The sequence below is a fragment of the Podarcis pityusensis genome (assembly GCF_964106645.2).
Source record: "Podarcis pityusensis genome assembly, chromosome: 14".
NCBI classification, from domain to species: Eukaryota; Metazoa; Chordata; class Lepidosauria; order Squamata; family Lacertidae; genus Podarcis; species Podarcis pityusensis.
In genome coordinates this window covers 43,303,494-43,327,122 of record NC_138039.1, presented here as the reverse complement: position 1 = coordinate 43,327,122, position 23,629 = coordinate 43,303,494, and the positions used below count along the sequence as shown (strand labels likewise).

Here is a 23,629-nt window from a genome sequence, read left to right as displayed (position 1 = left end):
ATACAAACTGCAACAAATGTGCACCATTGTCTTCTGCAAATCCAGGGTTTTATGAAGCACAACACACCTCGTCAGAATGAACATTGCCTCACTAACTTTGACCTTGCTGAATACAGACAAGTGCTGAGTGACTTGGCCATTCAGATCTACCAGCAGCTTGTCAGAGTGTTGGAGAATATTCTGCAGCCAATGATTGGTAAGGCAAAATGAAGAGAGAGAAAAAATAGAAACCTGTGGTTTCCTTTTCTAATTAACTAGACATCTCTGCCGTTTACGCCCAAGACTCCGATTTCCACTGTTAAAAGAAGAGCTTTTATTTCTAAGAGAGATGACATTATATATACTTTTTTCATTATAAACAGCAGTCAAAGCTTACTAAAAGAAGTCTGATTTACCTTGACAAGCGAAAATCAGAATGGGGAATTCGACAGTTGGGGGATTGGACAAATTTATAGAAGATAAGGTTGTGAGTCCCAATGGCTATACTGTATACTACCTCAGGATCAGAGGCCATATGCCTTTGAATACCAGTTGCTGGAGAACAACAGTGAGAGAATACTATTGCTCTCAAATCTTGCCTGTGGGCTTCTTGGGGGCAATCTCAGTGATGATGTTGGGAAAAACGTGGACATTGGTTTGGGGATATTTTAATATGCATGCTGCTGTTGCCTTGATGGGTCCAGCACAGGATTTCATGGCTGCCATGACAGTTCATAACAGCTGCTGGAGCACATCATTGGCCCAACACACATGGCAGGACATACCAATGACATGGCCTTTTCAGCTGACTGGTTGGTACACCACTCCATTGTCGTGGTCCAAGCCACTTCCTGTCAATCACCTGGCATCATGATGGTGTCAGGTGATGCTGTACTTCGAAGTCTTGCTTGTTGGGAACTTTAAAATGTGGCAAAGCACTGCTTGAAAGCACTTTTGCAAAGGCTTTCACACAGTTACCCCAAACTACCCTGCTCTTGTTTGAGCCTCCAAAAACTGGGGGATTCAACAGAAATGCTGGGCCGCTTGAACTGAACAGGATTTAATCACCACTCTGATGATTGGGAGTTAAATCCTGCCTGTCTTGGCTGCACAAGCCTGTTCCCTGCTTGTGTTTTAACCCTGTCTTCCCACCTATCACTGATGGGTGAGTGGGCGTGATTTGGGGAAATGTCCTCATGGGCCACATTGTTTTAATTCTATAGATTGTTTAATTACTTTTAACCATGTTTTTTAGCGATTTGTGTTTTATTTGTATTTGTTTTAATGTTGTGAGCCACGTTGAGTCTCAATTCTGGGAGAAAGGATATAAATAAATATCATCATCTTGTCAATCAGTTTCAGGAATGTTGGAGCATGAAACTATCCAAGGGGTGTCGGGGGTGAAACCAACTGGTCTCCGAAAGAGAACCTCCAGCATTGCTGACGAAGGGACGTACACGCTGGACTCTATCATCCGACAGCTGAATACCTTCCACTCAATCATGTGTCAGCATGGAATGGATCCAGAGCTGATCAAACAGGTAGTCAAGCAGATGTTCTACATCATTGGAGCAGTGACCCTCAATAACCTCCTCCTGCGGAAAGATATGTGCTCCTGGAGCAAAGGGATGCAGATAAGGTGAGGATATCTTCTGAAATGTTTTCAGCTCTTTTGGCAATACTTGGTGGGCATAATTGCGAATTCTTCCTGAACCACGTGGTTGATTTTAAGGTTATTTTTAGACTTGGGAATTCACTACGTTAAAGAGAATTATTCTTGACAAGTTCACATACTTGCCAAACTGGTGATTTTCCTAAACGCAATGAGGCAGTGGGTTGTACACCCACTGTGCACAGTGTCATATTACTTGAGTTATACACTTGTTTCATGTGTTCCTTCCTTTCAACCCCTATCTTCCTGAGGGTTAAGGATTGCCAGAACTGACCTTATGGTCTGGGTCACAAATGATGGCATACTGTGAGGAGGCAAGCAGTGAGCATGTTTTCTAAACGTATGCGTACATTAGGGGTAATGTAATGTAAGGTAAAGGTAAAGGGACCCCTGACCATTAGGTCCAGTCGTGACCGACTTTGGGGTTGTGGCACTCATCTCGCTTTATTGGCCGAGGGAACTGGCGTACAGCTTCCGGGCCATGTGGCCAGCATGACTAAGCCGCTTCTGATGAACCAGAGCAGCGCAAGGAAACGCCGTTTACCTTCCCACTGGAGTGGTACCTATTTATCTATTTGCACTTTGACATGCTTTCGAACTGCTAGGTTGGCAGGAGCAGGGACCGAGCAACGTGAGCTCACTCCGTCACGGGGATTCAAACCGCCGACCTTCTGATCGGCAAGTCCTAGGCTCTGTGGTTTAACCCACAGCGCCACCCACGTCCCTTTAGGGGTAATGTAGGTCAGATCAATTGGCAGAAAAAGAGTTTCTTAACCGTTTCCCTACTAGGCTTATTTTTGGTTTTGAAAATGGCTGGATGATAAGCAGGAAAGTTTTTAGGAGTGGTGGTGGAGGGGGCTGAAGTGCGCAATGAAGGGAAGATTGTCTGCATGTATACAGCCTGCTATCAAAGAGAACCCCACATTACAAAGGAAAGGGGAAGTGCCTTATAATGTGAAGTTCTGTCCTGAGTAAATGGAATTCTTGGGGGGCTTAATGGGGAAATTACTTTTCTGCAAGCAAGGATTCAGGGACTAGCTCAGTCGTGTTTTGTGGGTTAAGAAGCTATATGCATCACTCTGTTATGAGCTTGATGTGCAGCCCTGTCCATGTTTGGTATGGCACAGCTGCTAAATTTAATTTTCATAGGGCAGATATTTATTTGCCAACTTTGGGCATTGGGATTCCTTAAGGGGGTGTGCTTAGTTTTTATTGATGAATGGTAAAAACAAAATTCTGCCCTGTATATTTTTTAAAAGCAAGTAAAGAACTAGGTAAAGTGCTGGAGCTTTTGGATTTACATTCCTACTTAGTAAGTATTTTGCTTTCTAAAGGCATTGTGCATAATTTCTTGAACTGTGTTAGGGAGGAGGAGCAGGAGCTGGTCAGAAAAAGACATTTGTTAAATAATTTACAGAATCTTGTGTGAAGGAAAATAATAAAGCATTAATGCATGTATAAAAAGTTTCCACCCACCATTTGTTCAGGCTGATTGAAAACCTTAAACATTGTGGTTTTTAATGTGTGCATGTATTAAACTTAACAGGTACAATGTAAGTCAGCTTGAAGAATGGCTTCGTGACAAAAATCTGATGAATAGTGGGGCTAAAGAAACTCTGGAGCCTCTCATCCAAGCAGCACAGTTGTTGCAGGTGAAAAAGAAAACAGATGAGGATGCCGAGGCCATTTGTTCCATGTGCAATGCCTTAACTACTGCACAGGTAAGCCAGCCTTTCTTACGTTATAATCCGAGTTATGTCATTGTGGTGCTTGGACTGTGTGTCCATTCGCCACATTGGCAATTATTGTTGAAATACTGTCATTGATAAAATGCTAACTTCAGAAGTTGTGAGATATGAAAATGGAATTCTGAAAAGGGAGCAAGCACTGCAAAACCTACATGCCAAATGCAGTTTTCTGTACGAGCAGTCATTACAAAAAATAAAATAAGTTTCGCCTTGTATTTTGGTTTTGTTTACAGGAGAATAAGGCATTATGCTAGAGGCAAAGTTCCAGGGTTTTATTATAGTTCAAGTATAGAATTTGGGTTCTGTTTTTGTTGTAGTGCTTGGGTGTGGTATTCTAATATATTCTCAAATACATGCATTCCAGCATTGCTACTTACTGCAACCCAAGGTGATTTTCTTGAAGAATTATAAAGGTGTAAGACTTAAGCCAGCAAAGCAATTTAATTGGTGTGTATCTGAGAGGTTTGGAGAGGTATAATTTAAAATGCTGGTCTTTGGCTGATAGGCCAGGACCCACTACTGCTTTGCAGCCTGATCTGAGGTGGCTGCAACACCAGCCCTCCCACCATACAAATATATGGTTAAATAATTAAGAAACAGGGGTCCAAATGCCTGTTTGGGTTAAAAGCAGGCCCCGGTCTGGAAAAGTTGAAGATTGCTGATTTAAAACATTGCAAGGGTTAAATGAAAAGCAAGCACCTGAAAGTTACCAAGAGGGGAAGGGGAACAAACCAAAAATCTGTTTTTCTTACAGATTGTGAAAGTTTTGAACTTGTATACTCCTGTTAATGAGTTTGAAGAAAGAGTGTCTGTGTCCTTTATCCGGACGATACAGGTAAACCTTTTTTTTACTTTTCTCCTTTTTGCTTGTGTTAACGAAAGAAAAGAAAATATCACAGGTAGTGCAGTGGTGGTACAAACCAGGCCAAAGAGGAGGAAAAGGAGCACCCAGGTAGTTTCTGCCAATGAGGCATGAGCATCCCAAGCAAGGGATCATCTTTCTTCCAGCTGGCAATGAGGTGGTGAAAAGAGCCTGCCTCATTTGATAGAAATTTGGGGAAAGTGGTTCATAGGGGGGAATTCTGAAGCATTTTTGTAGAAGAACATATGCATTATGTTATGTACTCATGTTAGCACATAAAACCCTAAACAACTTAGACCCAAAATATCTGAAACACTGTTTCCTGGGTGCTAAAATCAGTGGAGGGGTCCATCCTGGTAGTCCCACCACCCTCAGAATTTCCTGTGGCTGCCCCTAGGTTTTGGAACTTCCTCCCCATAGAATTGTGTCAAGCACCTTCACCATACATTTTTTTGTGATATGCTGAGCACACGCGTCTTTACCTTGGCCTTTGTTACTCTAGATAGATGTGTTTAGAACCCACCCTAATCTAGTGATTGCATTTTGCTTTAAACCGTTTTTAATGTTGAATTTTAAATTGTTGTGTCCCACCCTGGGATTTTAGGGTGAAGGGGGCGGGTATCAAATCATCACCATCAACAATACAGGAAATAAATTAAAATACTAATGTGATGCATTCTTATTTTTGCAGCTCCGTATGCGAGACAAGAAAGACTCTCCTCAGCTGCTAATGGATGCTAAGCATATTTTCCCTGTTACTTTCCCGTTTAACCCATCATCTCTTGCATTGGAAACCATCCAGATCCCAGCAAGTTTGGGCCTAGGATTCATCTGTCGTGTCTGAAGCAAGTGTACAGTTCGCTTTTGATCATGAGTGTGCTTACCTGTAATCTTAAAACAGTGAAGACACTGAAAAGCCATGGCTGGGGTGGGGAATGGAAGAAAGCTGGGGGAAATATTGTAGATGCCCTGAAAATCATTGCAGAAAGCTGGAATGCTGCGTAACTGTCTCAAGCTGAAGGCTAACGGAAACATAAACATTTGTATAAACTCACTACTCTCATGCTGAGGTCTATAAAAAGTTTTCAGAATTAGAAAATTTTCAGTACGGATCATTCCCTTACCCCCCCCCCCCGTTAGTCACAAGCTGTCTTTTATATTTGAGTTTGGCACTAGAGACATTCTGAGGAACAAAGCTTTTCTACTCCCTTTCCTCCGAGATCAAAAGTTCTGTTGCTGGTGGGCAAGGCAAAATTGTTATTGTACTTGGGACTACCTGAAGAGCAGTTTCCCCTAATTTAGCAAGGCTGAGGAAGAGAATGTGCACCACTTAAGTTTGAAGCGGCCACCAATTGCAGCTCCCTGCTACACACACACACCTGGTGTAAAAAGATGCATATAGCCACTTCCAATGTGATGGTGTCAGTGTGTAACCTCAATCTGTCTCTTTCTGATTCACATTGAGTTAGAGAAGGTCCCTTCCCATCAGGACTCTCTGGGAGCTGTGGTTGTGGCTCTGGTGCAACCATGGCAGGGTTGGTCTCCCTTCCTCAGCCTTTCGCGTGGTGGGAGAGTACCAACAGCCAGACACTCGCTAGAGGTGCTCAGTTTTTAGCAAGCTGGGGGCGTGGCTGGGGAGCAGACCTGAGAGAGAACTTCTCCCTGGTCCACTCCCTAGCAGTGAAAGCTGATAGAGAAGATATAGCTGAGAGGCCATTTTAACTCCTTATTAACTTACTTAAATGTAATTAAATCATAGATTTGCTCGTAGACAGGGACCAGAGAGGACAGAAGAGTCCATTTTAAAGGTGTGATTTTTTTAGTGAAGTATATAAGCATTTAGGGATTATCTGCTATATGTTAAAACATGTTAGAGACTGGAAAGTGTAATGCAAAAGGGCAGTAGAAAACAGAATATACCAGGCATTGGGTCTGTGCAAACCCATTGTAGTGAACAGAAGCTGTGGTTTCTTCAATGGGGCATGCACAGTAGACATTCGTAGTAGATTGCACTCCAGGAGATAATCTGTCAAAATTATTCCTTATTTATGTCAGTGTGACATAAATGATGCGAAGTATCAAAAAAGTCTTCTGGCTTACAGTATGGTACAACATAGCTGTTCATTAGTTAGTACTGTTTCAAAACATATCCAAGTGCTGCTGTGTGCTGTGTTCTTATAAATGTACAGTAATAATCTTTAGGCAAGAGAAATAAGGATTTAAAAAAAAAAAAACTTTAATAGTCCAGTCTTTTAACAAGATTTATGTAAGAAGTAAGGAATATCGCTGGTAATAGGAAATGGTAACTAAGCACAAACAACAAACTGGAAGAGGCATAGTAATTGTATTTCAAATGTTTACTTAAAAGTATTGAAGACCCCGAGTTCAATGAACAAAAACCCAAACATATTATATTTTTAGTATTTATTTATCATTCTGGTGTATGTTAGCTTCACACCTCGGGGTTTTTTTTAGTTGCCAGCTTAATGACAGTATGTATGGTTTAATATTATCCGTTTTGGAGTTGTTGTTTAAGATATTTTAGATATTTAAGATGACTCTCAAATGCTTAGGTGAGAGAGGAATTACTTTACTCCAAATCTCCTGAATACCTTAGGTCCTTCACATTCATTTTTCAAAATGTAAAACAAACTCTGATTTGGGTGCACTTTGAAAAATAATACGAGTAACAGTAATACTCTGCTTCTGTATCTATGGGAATATTTCACTGGACACATTAAGAAGAAGGATGCTGCTTGGTAACATTTTTGCTGGAATCTGTCGCGTTCTGAACACTTGCATCAATGTGGAACTGACAGTTCAAAATGTCTGTTTATTCTTGCTCACTGTTTTCTGATGTCGATTTTTTTTTAATACGGTCAGTGCTGATCAGATATACATAGGAAGAAATTACATATTTTGAGATTGCCATGTGCAATATTGTATTATAGCAATTGTAATGTATATTTATTTTAAAACATATCTTTATGCTGTAAAGGCATATTGTTTAAATTTCTCTGTACATCCTTAGAGCGACATTGCTCTCACTTGAGAAGACCAGTGATGTGCACCTGTCACCTGGTCACTGATAAAGTAAATAAAGTGAGCTGCTGTTTATTCTTCAGTACTGTTCTTAAAAAACTGATTTGGGTTATCTCTCTTTTTGGATTTTTGTTGTTGGCAGAGTATGATGGTTGTTTTAAGAAACATTCAGCTACTTCAACTCAAGCATTGTCTAATATATATTTTCTTTACGGCAAACGAACAGTTATTTACTTGAATATGTTTACTTTACATCTGGCATAAAGTTTACAAAAATGATTCCTAACAAGCCATGCTTCTTCTAAAACAACTTTAAAATACTGTCAAAAACAGATATCCTCTGTGTCTGCAGCCAGGAAGGGTGCCTTATCACCAAGGAGCCCTGAGCAAAAATGGGAAGACACACAATTTGCTACCCTAGAGGGGTACCCTAGAGTCTGAGATGATCACAGTTTTTTTAAAATTATGATAAGAGTACACTATCTTCTCAAATTTTCACTGGATTCTTAGTATATCATGTGATAATTGTAATGACACTGATGTAAAGCGACAGCAGCACTTTTAAAAATTAGAACCTCAACAAAAACAGAATTTCCACCATCTTCCTCCTGTGAATTAACTGAAATTCTGCCCTTTAAAATTCTTCTAGTAAGATAAAATTATCTCAAGAAACTTAACTACTTCAGAAACTATGCTTAAATGTATGAATCCTCCCTTTTGTTTACCTGTAAAAAAAGCCTTACTGTACCTTGTTTATTTACCAGAGTGATAGATGTTTATAGGCATTATCCTTATATTCAGTAGTCTAATACTACTTTCAGTCACAGTAAAACAGTACGCTGCTTCACATGTTTTAAAGGAAGATATTTCTAAGTTTAACTGGTATTTTCTAATTCATCTAATACTTTACATAGCAGTATTTTACATGCACTTTTCTTAGGTTAACATTTTTAGTACTGATACACAAATATAAAATGTTCAGTTTAGTTCTTCTGGTTTAGAATCCTTATGCCTAACACAATTCTGGTTATGCTTATTCCCCTTCCTTTATAGCATGGTTATTGCTTTTTAATGTGGAAATGTCTTTATTTCTAATTTTGTCCATTTGATAAGGAATAGTCTCTCAATGCTGGGGGGGGGGGGGGACTTACAAGAACCCTTTTGAAATGTACAGACCTGAAGTATTGCACAAATATTACCTCATTAGGTTTCAGATATTTTCTTCTTCCAGTGATGAGTCCACTGATTCTGCAACATAACCTTCTGTCCAGATTTTAGCAAAACACTTCGCAGGCTTCAATTAGGGATGAACTTAAAAAATATTTAAAGATTCGGTTTTGTTAAATATTAACTGATCAAGTATGCAATCTTGTGGGCAATTTTAGAGCCCCAGTTCAGTGGAACATATTTGCATGTGGTGTGCAGAGAATCACACCCCTAACCTTCATAAATAAAGAATAATATGCTATAGAAATACTTGCCTCAGTCTAAAGATCCTGCTCCTGTTGCATGCATGGGATAGCTGCTCTGCTTGTACTTCTCCCCTTTTCCATGGAATCCCATGTGCTCATTAAATAAAGAATCCTATGATTGGTGGATTGGATCTGTTTTCATGTGCACATGGAAGCAGTCACAATAGCAGTGCACTGCAGATACCAAGCTTGTCCTCCAAAAAGAAGACACTCTGAATCTATGGGACAGTTTCTGGTGATACTTTTTTGCTTTTGCATACAGATTTTTTTAAAATAACAGATCATCTCTGGTTCCGGGTCAGTACATGGACAGAAGTCCCTTTTATTCCAGTAAAGCTTTTATCCAAATTTGCTTGGGATAGTGGCATTTTGCCTTTTGGTTCCATATCTCGAAACCACCAGCATTTAGAAGCTGAAGGTCTCTTTTCAATTAAGATTTCAAAACCAGACACATTTCAAAATATCACATAAAAATCCTTTGGAAATTACTATTTTTAAAATTGTAATTCTTTTTGAAACAAAGGTTTTGACAGACAATAGGTTTTCACTAGATATTGATACTGTGCTTAGATGGAAACCAAAACGGTATCAGAATGAAATAAGCTCTGAACTGTCATAGTGTCTGACGTATTTAGTAAACGTATGCTTCATAAATGCTGTACCTTAGCTATCACTGAAATGTCCAAATAAAAATACAACTGTTAAGTCTTCTTCGGTGTCTCTCGTGTAAATACATTATTCCTGGAGTTATCAAGTGCAGTTGAATTTTCAACCTACAGATGTCAGTCATGCTGAGTTCAATGGGATTTACAAGTACGGTAACTTGAGGAGGACTGCAGCTTTGTTTATAGGCAATCTAGCAGGGAAACAAAGAATGGGTACAGCTTCCCTCAACAATTAACTTATGAGACTTACATTTATTGCTGCACCATGGTAGCAGCTTCAATAAACGCACATTCCAAAATGGAGGATCCATATGGAGGGCTGCAGGTTAACTTTAAACACTGCTTAAATATCTGCAACCAAAAAACCCTGAATCTTCACTAAAACATAGAATTGTAGAGTTGGTAGGGAACCCCAAAGGTCATCTAGTTGAACCTGCTGCAATACAAGAATGACAACTTAAATAATCCCTGGCAGATGGATCATCCAACCTTGTTTAAAAACCACCAGTGAAGGAATCCACCACCTTCCAAGGTATATTGCAATCCACTGTCAAACAGCTCTCGCCATCGGAAAGTTCTTCCTAATGTTTAGTTGAAATACCCTTGCTCCATCATCCATGTGACAGACCTTCAGATACTTCCAGACCTTTTATCATCTTGGTCGACCTCCTCTGCTTGTCAATATCTTGCTTAAGCTGTGGTGCCCAGAAATGCACACAGTACTCGAGGGCACGGTCTGACCATGGAAAAATAGAGTGGTACTATTTACTTCCCTTGATCTGCATACTATACTTCTGATGATGATGATGATAATAATAATAATAATAATAATAATAATAATAATAATACCATCCCACCCATCTGGCTTCATTGCCCCAGCCACTCTGGGTGGCTTCCAGTACATATAAAAATATAATACAGTGGACGCTCGCATGTGGGATGCATGCTCACAACCTGCAGAGTTCGCAACCTGCGTCTGCGCATGCGTGGGTTGCGATTTGGCGTTTCTGCGCATGCACAAAGTGCGATTTAGCACTTCTGCACATGGGTGACCGCCGAAACCCAGAAGTAACCCGTTCCGGTACTTCCAGGTTTTAGAGGTCCGTAACCTGAAAAAACGCAACCTGAAGTGGCTGTAACCCGAGGTATGAGTGTACAGTATTAGCGCTTTTTTTGTCACACTGTTGACTCTTGTTAAGCTTGTGGTCAACTAAGACAACTAAATCCGTTTTCTTACATGTACTGCTGTCCAGCCAGGCGTCCCTCCATTGGATGGGGCCCGTCCTAAAATTATGCATCTGATTATTCCAGCCTAAGTGCAGAATCTGATGCAAGGCCAGGGCTGCCAACTTGAACAAAATATTGGGGGAGGGCAGTTAAGCCCAGCCCCTGCACAATCCCTTGCAAAGACATGCAGGCCATTTGAATGGCAATGCCCAGCAACTTGGGCCGTGGTGGTGATGGTGGGGCAGCAGCTCCCTCAAAGATTTTATCGGGGCCAAACTGCCGCCAAAGAGACCTCTTTTCCTAGGAGTTGGCTCCTATGTGCATGGCCTTAAAAATGACCTGTGCCATCAAGCAACAACAACACCACATTGTTCCTAACAAGTGTCTTGCAGAGGTGGGGAAACCCAGCCAGATGGGCGGGGTATAAATTATTATTATATTATTATTAACACAGGAGTCAGAGGGGGGTGTTTATTGTGGCTAACAGGTGTCACCCCATCACTGCTACCTGCTATTTTTGACTCTTTTTAACCCCTTCAGCCTTTGCAACCTTCCTAGAAACCTGGTGGCTCCCCTCTTTTATAATAATAATGATGATGGTGATGATGATGATGGCTGGGTTTAAGTTTGATGAGGCCCTAAGCTACTGAAGGTAATGGGGCCCTTTATATGCCCAGCTGCCCTTTGTCAACAACAAATTGCCGCTGTTTTTCTGTGTTGAATATATGCTATATGGTACTTTATGGACCTAATAGGTATCTAAAGCCATTTGCACATAACAAAATATGTATTTTATTAAAGTAATTGATATAGAAATTTGCAAACCAGTGATATTTTAGGGAGCAGGCTAGCAGGCAGGCCCATTACTTACATCATGGGAGCCTACACAACACAAAACACTGTTGCTGTATGTAGATTTTATTTTAGTTTCTTATATTTTGGCAATGTACATCAAGTCCCCCCCCCCCCGTTTAAATTCTTTTTGGGGGGCCCCCAAGAGAGTGGGGCCCTAAGCTATAGCTTGTTTAGCTTATATGTAAATCCGGCACTAATAATAATAATAATAATAATAATAGCAGCTGCGGGGGAACCTCAACTCTCAGCCCTCCCTTAAGCGGAAAAGGCCGCCCGGCGGCGGGCAAGCCAACAAACGTGGCGCTTCCTCGCCCTCGGGCTCCACCTCTGCCCGGAGCCGCCCGCCGCGCGAGAGGAGCTGGGCTGAGGCAGCTCCGCCGACCGCCTCCGGGCCTCCTTCCTTCGGCGGGTCGGGGAGCCCCTTCTCCTTCCTTCCCCTCAGCCTTCCGCCCACAAGCGGGGCCACAAGCGGCGGCCAAATGGAGCTCAGCGACCTCTACACGCAGGTAAAGGGGGGCGAGAAAAGCGGGAGGAATCGCGGCCGAGGCAGGTGCCGCTCCAAGCCCGCCCTCCGCTGGGGGGCGCGAAGGGGATTTCTTGTAATGGCCGCAAAGCTTGGCGGGTTGGTTGGCTGCAAAGCCCCCGAGCGCCCCGCAGAAAGTATCTTCCTGGGAACTGTAGTTTGCCCCTTCGAGGGAGCGACGGTTCCCACGAGACCCTTAGCAAACGGCAGTTCTCTACCCCCCCCCACCCTCTTTCCCCGTCGCCATATGGAGGGGAGGGAAAGGCAGAAGAAGCAGCCCAGCAGCCGCCTCTGCCCGTATTGTGTGGGAAAGGAATGCGGGTCACGGGTCAGCCGGGGACGAGGGAATCCTGTTGTCTCGGTTTTCCCCGAGGAGATGCGGGGGGGGGGAGAGAAATCTGGTGCGGCTGAAGGGAGGGAGGCGGGAAAGGTAAAAGTAATCGTTGGCTGAAGAAGTCGGGCGGAAGGAGGAAGGGTTTCTCTCTCTCGCTCTCCCTCACACACGCAAAGGCGCGCACCGCGATCCTAAAAGCCATCCAGAGTTATTGAACTACGGCGCGGTGGCGCAGCAGAAGCAAACCCCAGACGGAAGGACCCCTGACGCGGTTGGATGGCTGCAATCCTGCGCGCGGTTTACTTGGGACTCTGCGCGCAGCTGTGCTTGACGGCGCTGTATCTGCGCGGGTACTTGCGCGGATGCGGGGAAGCGCCGCTGAACTTAAGGGGATTGACTGCTGAGTAGCATGGATGTAGCTAAGGGGGGACAGGAGGCAGCTGTCCACCCCAAATCAATACAAATCAATACGAATCCGAGGTCGTGTCCCCCACCCAGTGGCGTAGCGTGGGGGGTGCAGGGGGGGGCCGGCCGCACCGGGCGCAACATCTGGGGGTTAGGGTTAGGGGGCGCAAATCCACTGGTTATGGGGCGCAAATCCATGGGTTAGGGGGCATAAATTACTTGCCTTGCCCCGGGTGCTGACAACCCACGCTACGCCACTGCCCCCACCCACTAACAAAAACCCTAGGGATAGTGAATGACGAAGGCTGCAAACTCAACTCTACAGTGGTACCTCAGGTTAAGAACTTAATTCGTTCCGGAGGTCTGTTCTTAACCTGAAACTGTTCTTAACCTGAAGCATCACTTTAGCTAATGGGGCCTCCTGCTGCCGCTGCGCCACCGGAGCACAATTTCTGTTCTCAACCTGAAGCAAAGTTCTTAACCCAAGGTAATATTTCTGGGTCTGTAACCTGAAGCGTATGTAATCTGAAGCGTATGTAACCCGAGGTACCCACTGTACTGGCAAGGAGGAATGGATTATGGATCGGTTGGCTGGATTGGTTTTACTTTTATGCCGCTTTCCCGCAACTGACCTGTGCCCTAAGCGGCATATTGCAAGCTTCCAAAATGTTAAAACAGCGAACATCGGGAATACAAATAGGCAAAATACAAAGCATGTCCAGTAAATTGAAAGTGGGACTGTGAGTGGGAGAGCAGTGGGAGTAATTAAGGTGTCTATAATATTTGCTTGACGTGCACTGAGTGACTGAAGACTTCCATGATTTAATGGTAAACCATAATTTAACGTTTTGTCCAAGTTTAGAGACAGAAGCTTCTAATATCTTTTTGTGTGTGGCGTGCATGAGCTCAAGGAACCTCATGCTTATAAGGTTAACCGTGGTGTCTAAAATGTAGCCGGTCCAAGATGTTTTGCTGCCTGACACAGAACGTCAAATGCTCCATTCATCAGATGCATAGTACCCAAAACTAGTCACTTTAATTTGGTGCCTGAGGCAGAAAACACCACACACACACCTCCCTATGAGTAAAAATGCAAAAATAAAAGACTTAACAATGTTCTGCTCTTTCATGGTGATCCTGAACATCATGAAATCCCTAATAGTAGGGCGAGCCCTGGGAAGAGTAGGTGGAATAAAAGAAACCTAACCCTTTCTGCGCCCACTGATAAAACTGAGCAAATCCTGCCCTTCCCAGCCTGTTTTCTTTCAGCTGGGAGTTCCTTCAGTTTCAGAGACTTAACTGGTGGGAAAAACAAAAAAAAATGATAGATGGCTATGTCTTCTATTCCACATGGTTGCGGGTGGAGAGACACTTCTTATGGGCACTGGACCTGTTTGTTTACTTTCTCACAGATATGCAGTGTTCTCCGGTTTCTCTTGCAACCATGCTTTTATTATGTGCCAGTGCAGGTCCAAATCTAGATTTTTTTTATTCATTTGTTTTCATTATTTTTCCTGAGTGGCTCAAGAAAATTCTCCAGCATAGGAAGGAGGAGGTTGGGTGTAACTCAACAGGAAAGTAAACTCCATGTTTACTTGTAAGGCAGGGTTCAGTGGCATGTAGATAGATGGCTCATTACATTTACCAATGGAGGTACCTGGAATAGACTTTTTAATGATTAGATCTAGTTAGAATCTTTAGATATAAGAATCATGTGACAAAATGTGTATGTGTACATATTTAACATGCAGGGGACACACGCACACACACTCTTAGTTTGATTGCCCCACTCCAGCAGAGGCTTCTTTGGGGCGGGGGGGGGGAGAGATAATTCTTGCTTATTTCAGTGTTGGCCACAGGTAAGCAGCAACATTTTTGGCTGGCATAGCGCTGAGATGCTTAAGGAATTTGATCTTAGCAAATTCCTATACAGAATGCCTTGCTCTGCACCTCTTAGACCTCTAATTAGGCCTGCCAGACCTCCGCTTTTGGCTTGTGAGACCATTTTGGCCCAGCCACACCCACCTGCCCTACATCTGATGGCTCAGCCAAAAGTGGGGCTAAACATACCCCAACTCCCTCAACTGTTTCTCATAAGACTTGGTTTCCAGATCCTTGATCATCTTGGTCGCCCTCCTCTGCACCTGTTCCAGTTTGTCAATATCCTTTTTAAATTGTGGCATCCAGAACTGGACTCAATATTTTAGGTGTGGTCTGACCAAGGCAGAATAGAGCGGTACTATTACTTCCCTTGAATTCCCCGTATAAGAAGTCATGTTTCCCAAAACAATGAATCTGAGCCTGCAATTCGGTTTTAGCAGCTGAATAAGTAGAGATATTTGAACTTAACAGATTTATTTCTTGCACTGGAAATTGCAGCAACTGCGTTCACAAATTTAGAAATAAACTGCTGTAAGTTTCTCTGCGCCTGGTCTAAGCAAGCTACATCTTCCAGTGACTTTAACAGAAGACCAGAAGATGTGTAACTCTCTTGTGTCTAAATAAATTGGATTTGAAGTGCTCAGCTTTGACTAGATCATGCCCATAGTTAGTAGTAGAAAAACAACATTCTCTGAACTCCTTGCAAAAGGGCCATACCATTTTTGCACCTTTCTAACCTTTGCAGCTTTGGAAGATATTTCCCTTTAGAAGCAAGGTTACTGATGTATTGACGTTTGAGTTTGGCTTTTTATGGGGATGGGGATATGCTATATCTGAATTGTTTGCTTGCATATTTTATTATATGGTGATGATAATATAAAAAAAAACTCAATAAAACTGTTGGTAGCCAAAAAAAGAAAAAGAAAGAAAGAAGAAGTGCTGCTTATTAAAGTGAATTGTTTTTGTTTTATTATTACAGTATAACAGAGTTTGGATTCCTGATCCTGAAGAAGTCTGGCAATCTGCTGAAATCACAAGAAACTATGAAAATGGAGAAGACCTACTTCATCTGCAACTAGAAGATGGCACGGTGAGCGAAATAGGTTATGTTATTAGCAGTACTGTGGTGTACGATACTTGCATGCATGTTGACACATAAACAATGACCTGCTGGATTTTTCATCTGATTTCGCTTTGTGTCTGATAGCCTCACCTTGGTTTTTACTCACATGCTAAGCTGGTGTCTGGGCTATATTACCATCTACAGGTGGGACTCGAAAACAGAAGCGGGAGTGGGAATTGCTTATTTGTCCCATGTCCAGAACAGAAATCAATCCAGCAAACGTAACCAGCATATTCTGCTGTTACTTTCAGCCTGTGAATAGACCAGGTTTTCCCCCACCCCACTCCCATTGAAATGAGTGGAATAGCTGAATGGCCACTCAACCCTTCCCAGGTGGGTAGCGATTGCAGGCCTTGCCTCTGTCCATCTTCCCCAGCAGCGAAGGCCCGTGTGTTCTGCTGGCTGTTAGGGAAATTCCCCAGTCGGCAGAATCAAGGCACGGGGATTCCCCACCCAGGCGCTGGCTTCAATTGGGCCAATCAGAGGTCAGCTGGCTGGGCATTGGCTGCAGTCCATGTCTGGTCAGCCGGCAGCGCATAAAAGAGCAAATTATGTAATTAATTACAGTGGTACCTCAGGTTACATACGCTTCAGGTTACAGACTCCGCTAACTCAGAAATAGTGCTTCAGGTAAAGAACTTTGCTTCAGGATGAGAACAGAAATCGTGCTTCGGCAGCACGGCAGCAGCAGGAGGCCCCATTAGCTAAAGTGGTGCTTCAGGTTAAGAACAGTTTCAGGTTAAGTACGGACCTCCGGAACGAATTAAGTACTTAACCCGAGGTAAAAAGGTAAAGGTAAAGGGACACCTGACCATTAGGTCCAGTCGTGACCAACTCTGGCGCTGCGGCGCTCATCTCACTTTATTGGCCGAGGGAGCCGGGGTACAGCTTCCGGGTCATGTGGCCAGCATGACTAAGCTGCTTCTGGCGAACCAGAGTAGCGCATGGAAACGCCGTTTACCTTCCCGCCGGAGTAGTACCTATTTATCTACTTGCCCTTTGACGTGCTTTTGAACTGCTAGGTTTAACCCACAGCGCCACCCGAGGTACCACTGTACATAAATTACGTAAGTTCCAACATTTCACCACAGTGCAAGACGCATTTCACCACAGTGCAAGACAAATAGCATAGGTTTTGGCAGAAGATGAACTTCAGTGGACAAGAAGCATTGCTGCATGTGAGGATTACAGGGCAGAACGTAGAATGATGCCTGCTTACATCCTTAGGCTCATGTAACATGCTAGCTTTCTACGTCTTCACCTCTCCCATTTACCAACAGGAATTGAAATATCCAGTTGATCCCAGAGCTTTACCTCCTTTGCGAAATCCAGACATACTTGTCGGTGAAAATGACCTCACCGCACTTAGCTATCTTCATGAGCCTGCCGTCCTACACAATCTGAAAGTTCGCTTTGTCGAGTCCAAGCTGATTTATACCTACAGCGGTAAGTGAACGTTCACGCTCCACATTTCTCATATACGAAGTATGTGTGATGCAACTCTTATTTCTATGTTGTGTGTTTTCCCCCCTTGCAGGGATAATTTTGGTTGCAATGAACCCCTACAAGCAGCTGCCGATATATGGAGATGCCATTATCCATGCCTATAGTGGTCAGAATATGGGGGATATGGATCCACATATATTTGCTGTGGCAGAAGAAGCTTACAAGCAAATGGCAAGGTAGAGTCTGGGGAGTTTATAGTATGTTAACCTGTGGCCCTCCAGAATTTGTTGGACTCCAGCTCTCATCTTCCTAACCATTGGGCATGCTAGCCAGGACTGATGGAATCCAATAACATCTGGAGGACCACAGGCCAGCCAGCCCTGCTTTAAAACCTCTGATAAAAAACCTGTCGCTTCCGTTTGTAAAATGTTGCTACAAGCCTGTCCCTTTCAAAAACTTTGGACCCATGTGGGTAAGTTTCTTAGAAATAAAATAATAATAATCAAACAAGCGGCTTCATTGATTCATGAGGGATCCCCTGAAAAACTGTTCAGAGATTGCTGTGAATACTCTCGAAGCACCTACAAAGTTCCTGGAGGAATCAGGTGCCAACAGCGGAAAATGGCTTCACGCACCAGATCACAAAGTCGGGATACCTAAATAAAGCAGATCTTATCTGCTGTAGAGACATACATGATTTTTTGACATTAAAAAAATAATTTTATTTGATAATGCATTTTCTCCTCGCTTTAGGAACAATAAGAATCAATCTGTTATAGTCAGTGGAGAATCAGGAGCTGGGAAAACAGTTTCGGCTAAATATGCTATGCGATACTTTGCTACTGTCAGTAGATCTAGCAGCAACACGCAAGTAGAGGATAAAGTCCTGGCATCGAATCCGATAACAGAGGTAAATTATGGATGGCTCTGTAAAGGGATGAAATCACATATTTATTGAATCATCTCATTCTAACATACTGAGCACCTGCAGCAGAAATTATCATGTTTGAGCTTCTGATTTTGAAAACCTATGAAATATCTAAATTAGTTATAGCTAACAGTTCTTTGGCATCCCAGATCTGGTTTTGTTGACTGAACTGCACATGTTTGCTGTTTAATCTGCGCAGGTTATTCTGTTGTCACACTTGATTTTCTTAAATGCCAAATGTTCACAAAGTTTATTTCCTATCTTAGTTGTTGCAGTAAAGCTTCCTCTTGTAGGCATGGATAAATAACAGATAGGCAATTCCATGATCTACTGTGGAAAATGGAAAAAACACACCGGACTGGGTGTAATGATTGCTGCACCAAAGCAGCAATCGTAAGAACACAAGAAGAGCCTGCTGGATCAGACCGACTAAATGAGTCAGTGTGGTGTAGTGGTTAGAGTGTTGGACTAGGGCCTGGGAGTTGTTGTTGTTGTTTAGTAGTTTAGTCGTGTCCGACTCTTCGTGACCCCAAGGACCAGAGCACGCCAGGCACTCCTGTCTTCCACTGCCTCCCGCAGTTTGGTCAAACTCATGCTGGTAGCTTCGAGAACACTGTCCAACCATCTCGTCCTCTATTGTCCCCTTCTCCTTGTGCCCTCCATCTTTCCCAACATCAGGGTCTTTTCCAGGGAGTCTTCTCTTCTCATGAGGTGGCCAAAGTATTGGAGCCTCAGCTTCAGGATCTGTCCTTCCAGTGAGCACTCATGGCTGATTTCCTTAAGAATGGATAGGTTTGATCTTCTTACAGTCCATGGGACTCTCAAGAGTCTCCTCCAGCACCATAATTCAAAAGCATCAATTCTTCGGCGATCAGCCTTCTTTATGGTCCAGCTCTCACTTCCCTACATCACTACTGGGAAAACCATAGCTTTTACTATACGGACCTTTGTTGGCAAGGTGATGTCTCTACTTTTTAAGATGCTGTCTAGGTTAGGGCCTGGGAGACCAGGGTTCAAATCCCCACTCAGCTATGAAGCTCACTGGATGGTCTTGGGCCAGTCATTTCCTCTTTGCGTAACCTACCTCACAGGGTTGTTGTGGGGATTAAGCTTGATCTCCTTGGAGAAAAAGGCAGGAGAGGAATGTTCCTGTATTGGCAATGCAAGCTAGCAAAATGGCGCTGGTGATTGTAGACTCTAACCCAGTAGGTGAGGCACTTGCCTGGCGTATATGTGGCGTCCATAGGAAGTGGTTCTTCAGCTCATGCTTGCTCACATGCTTTCCTCCTGTCTCCCACCTTTTACTGCTGGGAGCAGTGAACAAGAAGGTTTAATCTTGCAGGGACTGGAATGGATAGGCATCCTTCCATGTCTTATTCAAAACGGATTTTAAAAAATTAAATCACTTCTGCCAAACATCTGAAATTAACCCATTTTTAAATGGATCTCTTTTGACTCAGTGAGGCCTCTTGACCCTGGTGGGCTGCAGAAGATGTCATGAGGAGCAGCCCAAAGCCTCACATGTGTTTTTGCACCTCCCTACCTGAACAAGACTCTCCCCACCACTGCTCTGCTGCACATTATTACTTGGAAAGGGATAAGGTCCTATTCACAAACCATTGTGCAACGAGTTTACACCAGCAGTGTTGTGTTGTGTAACACTAAAAACCACCCTCCAACTAGCAGAAGAGACCTGTTGGATATAGTCCATTGAAATTAACGGGCTTAAGTTAGTTGTGTACATTATTTTCAGCAGTCTGTTCTTCAGTAGGAATAACATTGGGCACCATTATTACCAGGGATGCAGGTGGCGCTGTAGTCTAAACCACTGAGCCTCTTGGGCTTGCCAATCAGAAGGTCGGTGGTTCGAATCCCCACAATGGGGTGAGCTCCTGTTGTTCTGTCCCAGCTCCTGTCAACCTAGCAGTTCGAAAGCACTTGTACGTTATTTTCAGCAGGACTGTTCTTCAGTAGGAATAACATTGGGCACCATTATAAAGCATCCAGCTCACACATACATAAATTCTGACCAAGTCTGAAAACAATTCCCCAAATCACTGTGTTGTAAATTTTTCATTTGTTTATAAGAGCATTTATAAGCGGCCAACTTATAAAATCGGTAACGTGCTAACAAATAGATGTATGCGCATTGAAATGATTCTCCATTTCATAGGCTGTCGGTAATGCTAAAACCACACGCAACGACAACAGCAGCCGCTTTGGAAAATACACAGAAATCAGTTTTGATAGGAGGTACCAGATCATTGGTGCAAATATGAGAACATACCTGCTTGAGAAATCCAGAGTTGTCTTCCAGGTTAGTAAAATTTGCCAGTGGAATTGCATTATATCTTTGCTAACAGATTGCCATCAAGGCAAGATGGATTCTGTTGTGGGCTAAGAAAGATCCAGCTGCTCAGCCCCATTTTTTTTTTATCTCTGAGGGTCTTGGTGGGAGCTGTTGCCTGGCATGACACCGAGGAATACAAGGATGAGGGCTGGACATGCTTCTTAAATAATCCTGATTCTATATGGGCATAATGTGCAGTTCCTGTTCCTGCAATAGTTTTAAGTGTCATTTTATTTTGTAAATCGCTTGGAGAGCCACTCACAGTTATAAAGCAGGATATAAGTACTCTAAATAAATAATGAATAAAATACAGATAATGGGTTGTATCCAATGCTAGATCTATTAAGAGAAAACTTGAAATTAATGAACCTAAAGATGGTCACATTCATTAATGTTAATGGGTCTTCTCTGAACAGGACTGACGTTGAATGCAGGCCAATGCTCCACATATTAATCTTCTCATTCGTATGTCCTGTCACTTAGATCTTTGGGCTGGTATCCCCAAACTGTCCCAGGTTCTGGAGCAGTGAATTCTTGTGCTCCTTAATTGCAGGGTTATTTCAGGTACAGGGTAAAAGTAAAGCTAACTTTTCAGGTAACTAAACAAGCTATTTCTGCAAGCTGATTTCCTAAAAAGGAGGTTTAGAGGAAACTTCTGGGTTTCTGTGAGCAATTTTTCAATTAGTGCTTCCTGGAGACATCATTATTATTACTTGCCAGCTCTTGTCAGTTTTTAACTTGAGGCAATTATGAGAGCAACAGTTTTGGCAAGCTGTATTCAGCATTGTCTGATTTGGAGATGTGCACTCAGTAATAAGCTAAAACTGCTGCATTGAAATTTACAAGTTGCCACCATCTCTGGGATTTAATTTTCCGAGAGCTGTGATCGACATGCTACACCCAGTGCCAATTCTGCAATCAGTCTCGAGGGCTAGTGAGCTGTGAGGCTTTCTTGATTCCCAAAATGAGAGGAAAAACCTTTCTCTGATATGACTCACAGAATCGTAGAATTGTAGAGTTGGACAGGACCACAAGGGTCATCTAGTCCAACCCCCTGCAATGTAGGAATCTTTGCCCAACATGGAGTGTAATGGTTCTAGGGGTTGCTCGTGCGTAAGCCGGTGCAAACACCTGGCTGGATTGCCTGAGTGAACCTTTTCTGTCCGGACAGCCACTCACCCGTGGCTGTCTCAATCACTGGCAGAATCCGTCAGTGGGCGTTTCTTAAACTTCTTCGAGCAAAGAAGCTCTTTGATGCCTAGTCTCCTCCTACTCTCTCTGTGCGGAAGCCTTCTGCGCAAGGAGGGCGTAGGCAGCGGAAGACCTCTACTCTCCCCGCTGGTCCCCGGCAAGGAGTCATGGGACCGCCTCGCCGCTTCCCCCATCTGCCCCTCTTCTCCACTGGTGCTACGCTGATTCTCTTCCCCAGAAGATGGGCTGCCTCTCCCAATCCCGGGACGCTCTTCGGAATCCCTCTGGATTTTGCTCTCTCCCTCCAGCACTGATGGCAGTTCCCTGACATGGAGTAATGAATCCGTGACTCTGAGATTAAGAGTCACTATTGTCATGTTAGTCAAGTGGCCAAGCAGGCCAGAAGCTGTGGCAGGTGCGTCTCCTTCTAAAAAATGAAAAAAAATTCTTCGTTTCCCGTTTTATCATCTTGTTTACTTTCATTGACAGTCGGAGAATGAAAGAAATTACCATATATTTTATCAGTTATGTGCATCAGCTCTGAGACCAGAATTTGAGCACCTTAAACTGGGTATGTCTTATTTCCTATTTTCATTGTTGTATTTTAACACAGTTTTTTTAAAAAACAACAACAACCAAGCAGTATATACATTTTATTAAATAAATAAATAAATAAGTTGATCTTACTAAAGGACTTTTGTTGCATCATTTGGTCACCGATGGCCTATTCGTAGAAGTCTCTCAACTTAATATCCAGTCTATAACGTCACTATGTTTTGCTTTTCACCTGCAGCAAGCCCCGAAGAATTTAATTATACCAACATGGGTGGAAACGCTGTGATTGAAGGAGTGAATGACTATGCCAACATGATGGAGACTCAGAAGACATTCACCCTGCTAGGTAGATAAACTTTGCCTTTGATAAAGTAGCAAAATTATAACGATGGAAAATTTATTGGGATTACCGTTCTGAGAATAACTACTGATTAGATGTTACAGTATAACCATGTTCCTAATTTACTTCTTGAAATATGGCAACCGTATCATAGGGCAGAATTACTTGTACAGTGGTATCTCGGGTTAAGAACTTAATTCGTTCCGGTGGTCCATTCTTAACCTGAAACTGTTCTTAACCTGAAGCACCACTTTAGTTAAGGGGGCCTCCCACTGCCGCTGCGCCACTGCTGCGCAATTTCTGTTCTCATCCTGAAGCAAAGTTCTTAACCCGAGGTACTATTTCTGGGTTAGCGGAGTCTGTAACCTGAAGCGTCTGTAACCCGAAGTACCACTGTAATATTAATGTAGAGAGGGGGACATTTGCATGGGAGAATGGGTGGCTGGGAAAGGGGAGCATCCCACGTCAACCAATTCACTCCTGTAAATCAAGAGTGCTAGCTTTTCTCCTGGCCCTAGGTAAACCTCCCCTCTCCTGCTTGCTAGCTTCTTCCTGGAAATGCTCTTCTATGTCCCTGCGTTCACACTGAGAAACACGGTTGCAAAAGGATTCCAATTGATGCTGCCACTCCCTGCTTGACTTGGCAGTAGACCTGACACTTGGCTGAGGAGTGGGAGCCAGAACTGGTGTTTTGAGAAGGATATTGAGAGTGTCCTTTGAGAGAGCAAAAGGCAGCACCTGAGAGTGCTTTTTCTGGGCTCTGGTAGGCAGAGGAGGAGGGGTGTGGAGCCACAGCAGAGATATTCAGGCAATGAAATGAGTACTGTTTAGGAGCCAAGTGGAGAGATTTGGCAGAAAAGAAAGAGGAGGAAGAGGGAAATGAGGCAAGTTGGAAAATGAATTTGGGCTGCCTCAGCAAGGGCAGTGAGGAGGGGGAACAGGAAGAGTAATCGGACAGAAGGGTCTGGAGTTGTTATCTCTAGTGATAAGCCAGAAAGAGAGAGAAGGATGCCAAAGAAAGGAGAGGACAC

General features: G+C 43.2%; 2 protein-coding genes across 9 annotated transcripts in view; both read left to right on the top strand.

Moving 5' to 3' along the window:
* The window catches only part of MYO5A (myosin VA), a 117,961-nt gene extending 108,476 nt beyond the window's left edge, over positions 1-9,485 (top strand). For all 5 annotated transcript variants that reach the window (XM_080980223.1, XM_080980222.1, XM_080980225.1 and 2 more), the window contains 5 exons: positions 46-196; positions 1,336-1,618; positions 3,198-3,372; positions 4,154-4,234; positions 4,953-9,485. In XM_080980223.1, the coding sequence (XP_080836349.1) occupies positions 46-196; positions 1,336-1,618; positions 3,198-3,372; positions 4,154-4,234; positions 4,953-5,105 (843 nt within the window). In that variant the 3' untranslated portion in view covers positions 5,106-9,485. The remainder of the gene's footprint in view (positions 1-45; positions 197-1,335; positions 1,619-3,197; positions 3,373-4,153; positions 4,235-4,952) is intronic.
* A 2,348-nt stretch (positions 9,486-11,833) lies between these two features.
* The window catches only part of MYO5C (myosin VC), a 52,354-nt gene continuing 40,558 nt past the window's right edge, over positions 11,834-23,629 (top strand). Inside the window, exons 1-8 of one of the 4 annotated variants that reach the window (XM_080980237.1) lie at positions 11,834-12,028; positions 15,645-15,755; positions 17,069-17,234; positions 17,326-17,470; positions 17,988-18,144; positions 20,336-20,479; positions 22,193-22,274; positions 22,497-22,604. In XM_080980237.1, coding sequence (XP_080836363.1) covers positions 12,002-12,028; positions 15,645-15,755; positions 17,069-17,234; positions 17,326-17,470; positions 17,988-18,144; positions 20,336-20,479; positions 22,193-22,274; positions 22,497-22,604 — 940 coding nt within the window. In that variant the 5' untranslated portion in view covers positions 11,834-12,001. Of the gene's footprint in view, positions 12,029-12,133; positions 12,374-15,644; positions 15,756-17,068; positions 17,235-17,325; positions 17,471-17,987; positions 18,145-20,335; positions 20,480-22,192; positions 22,275-22,496; positions 22,605-23,629 lie in introns of those variants that run through there. The other 3 variants (XM_080980239.1, XM_080980236.1, XM_080980238.1) reach the window with 3 other exon arrangements.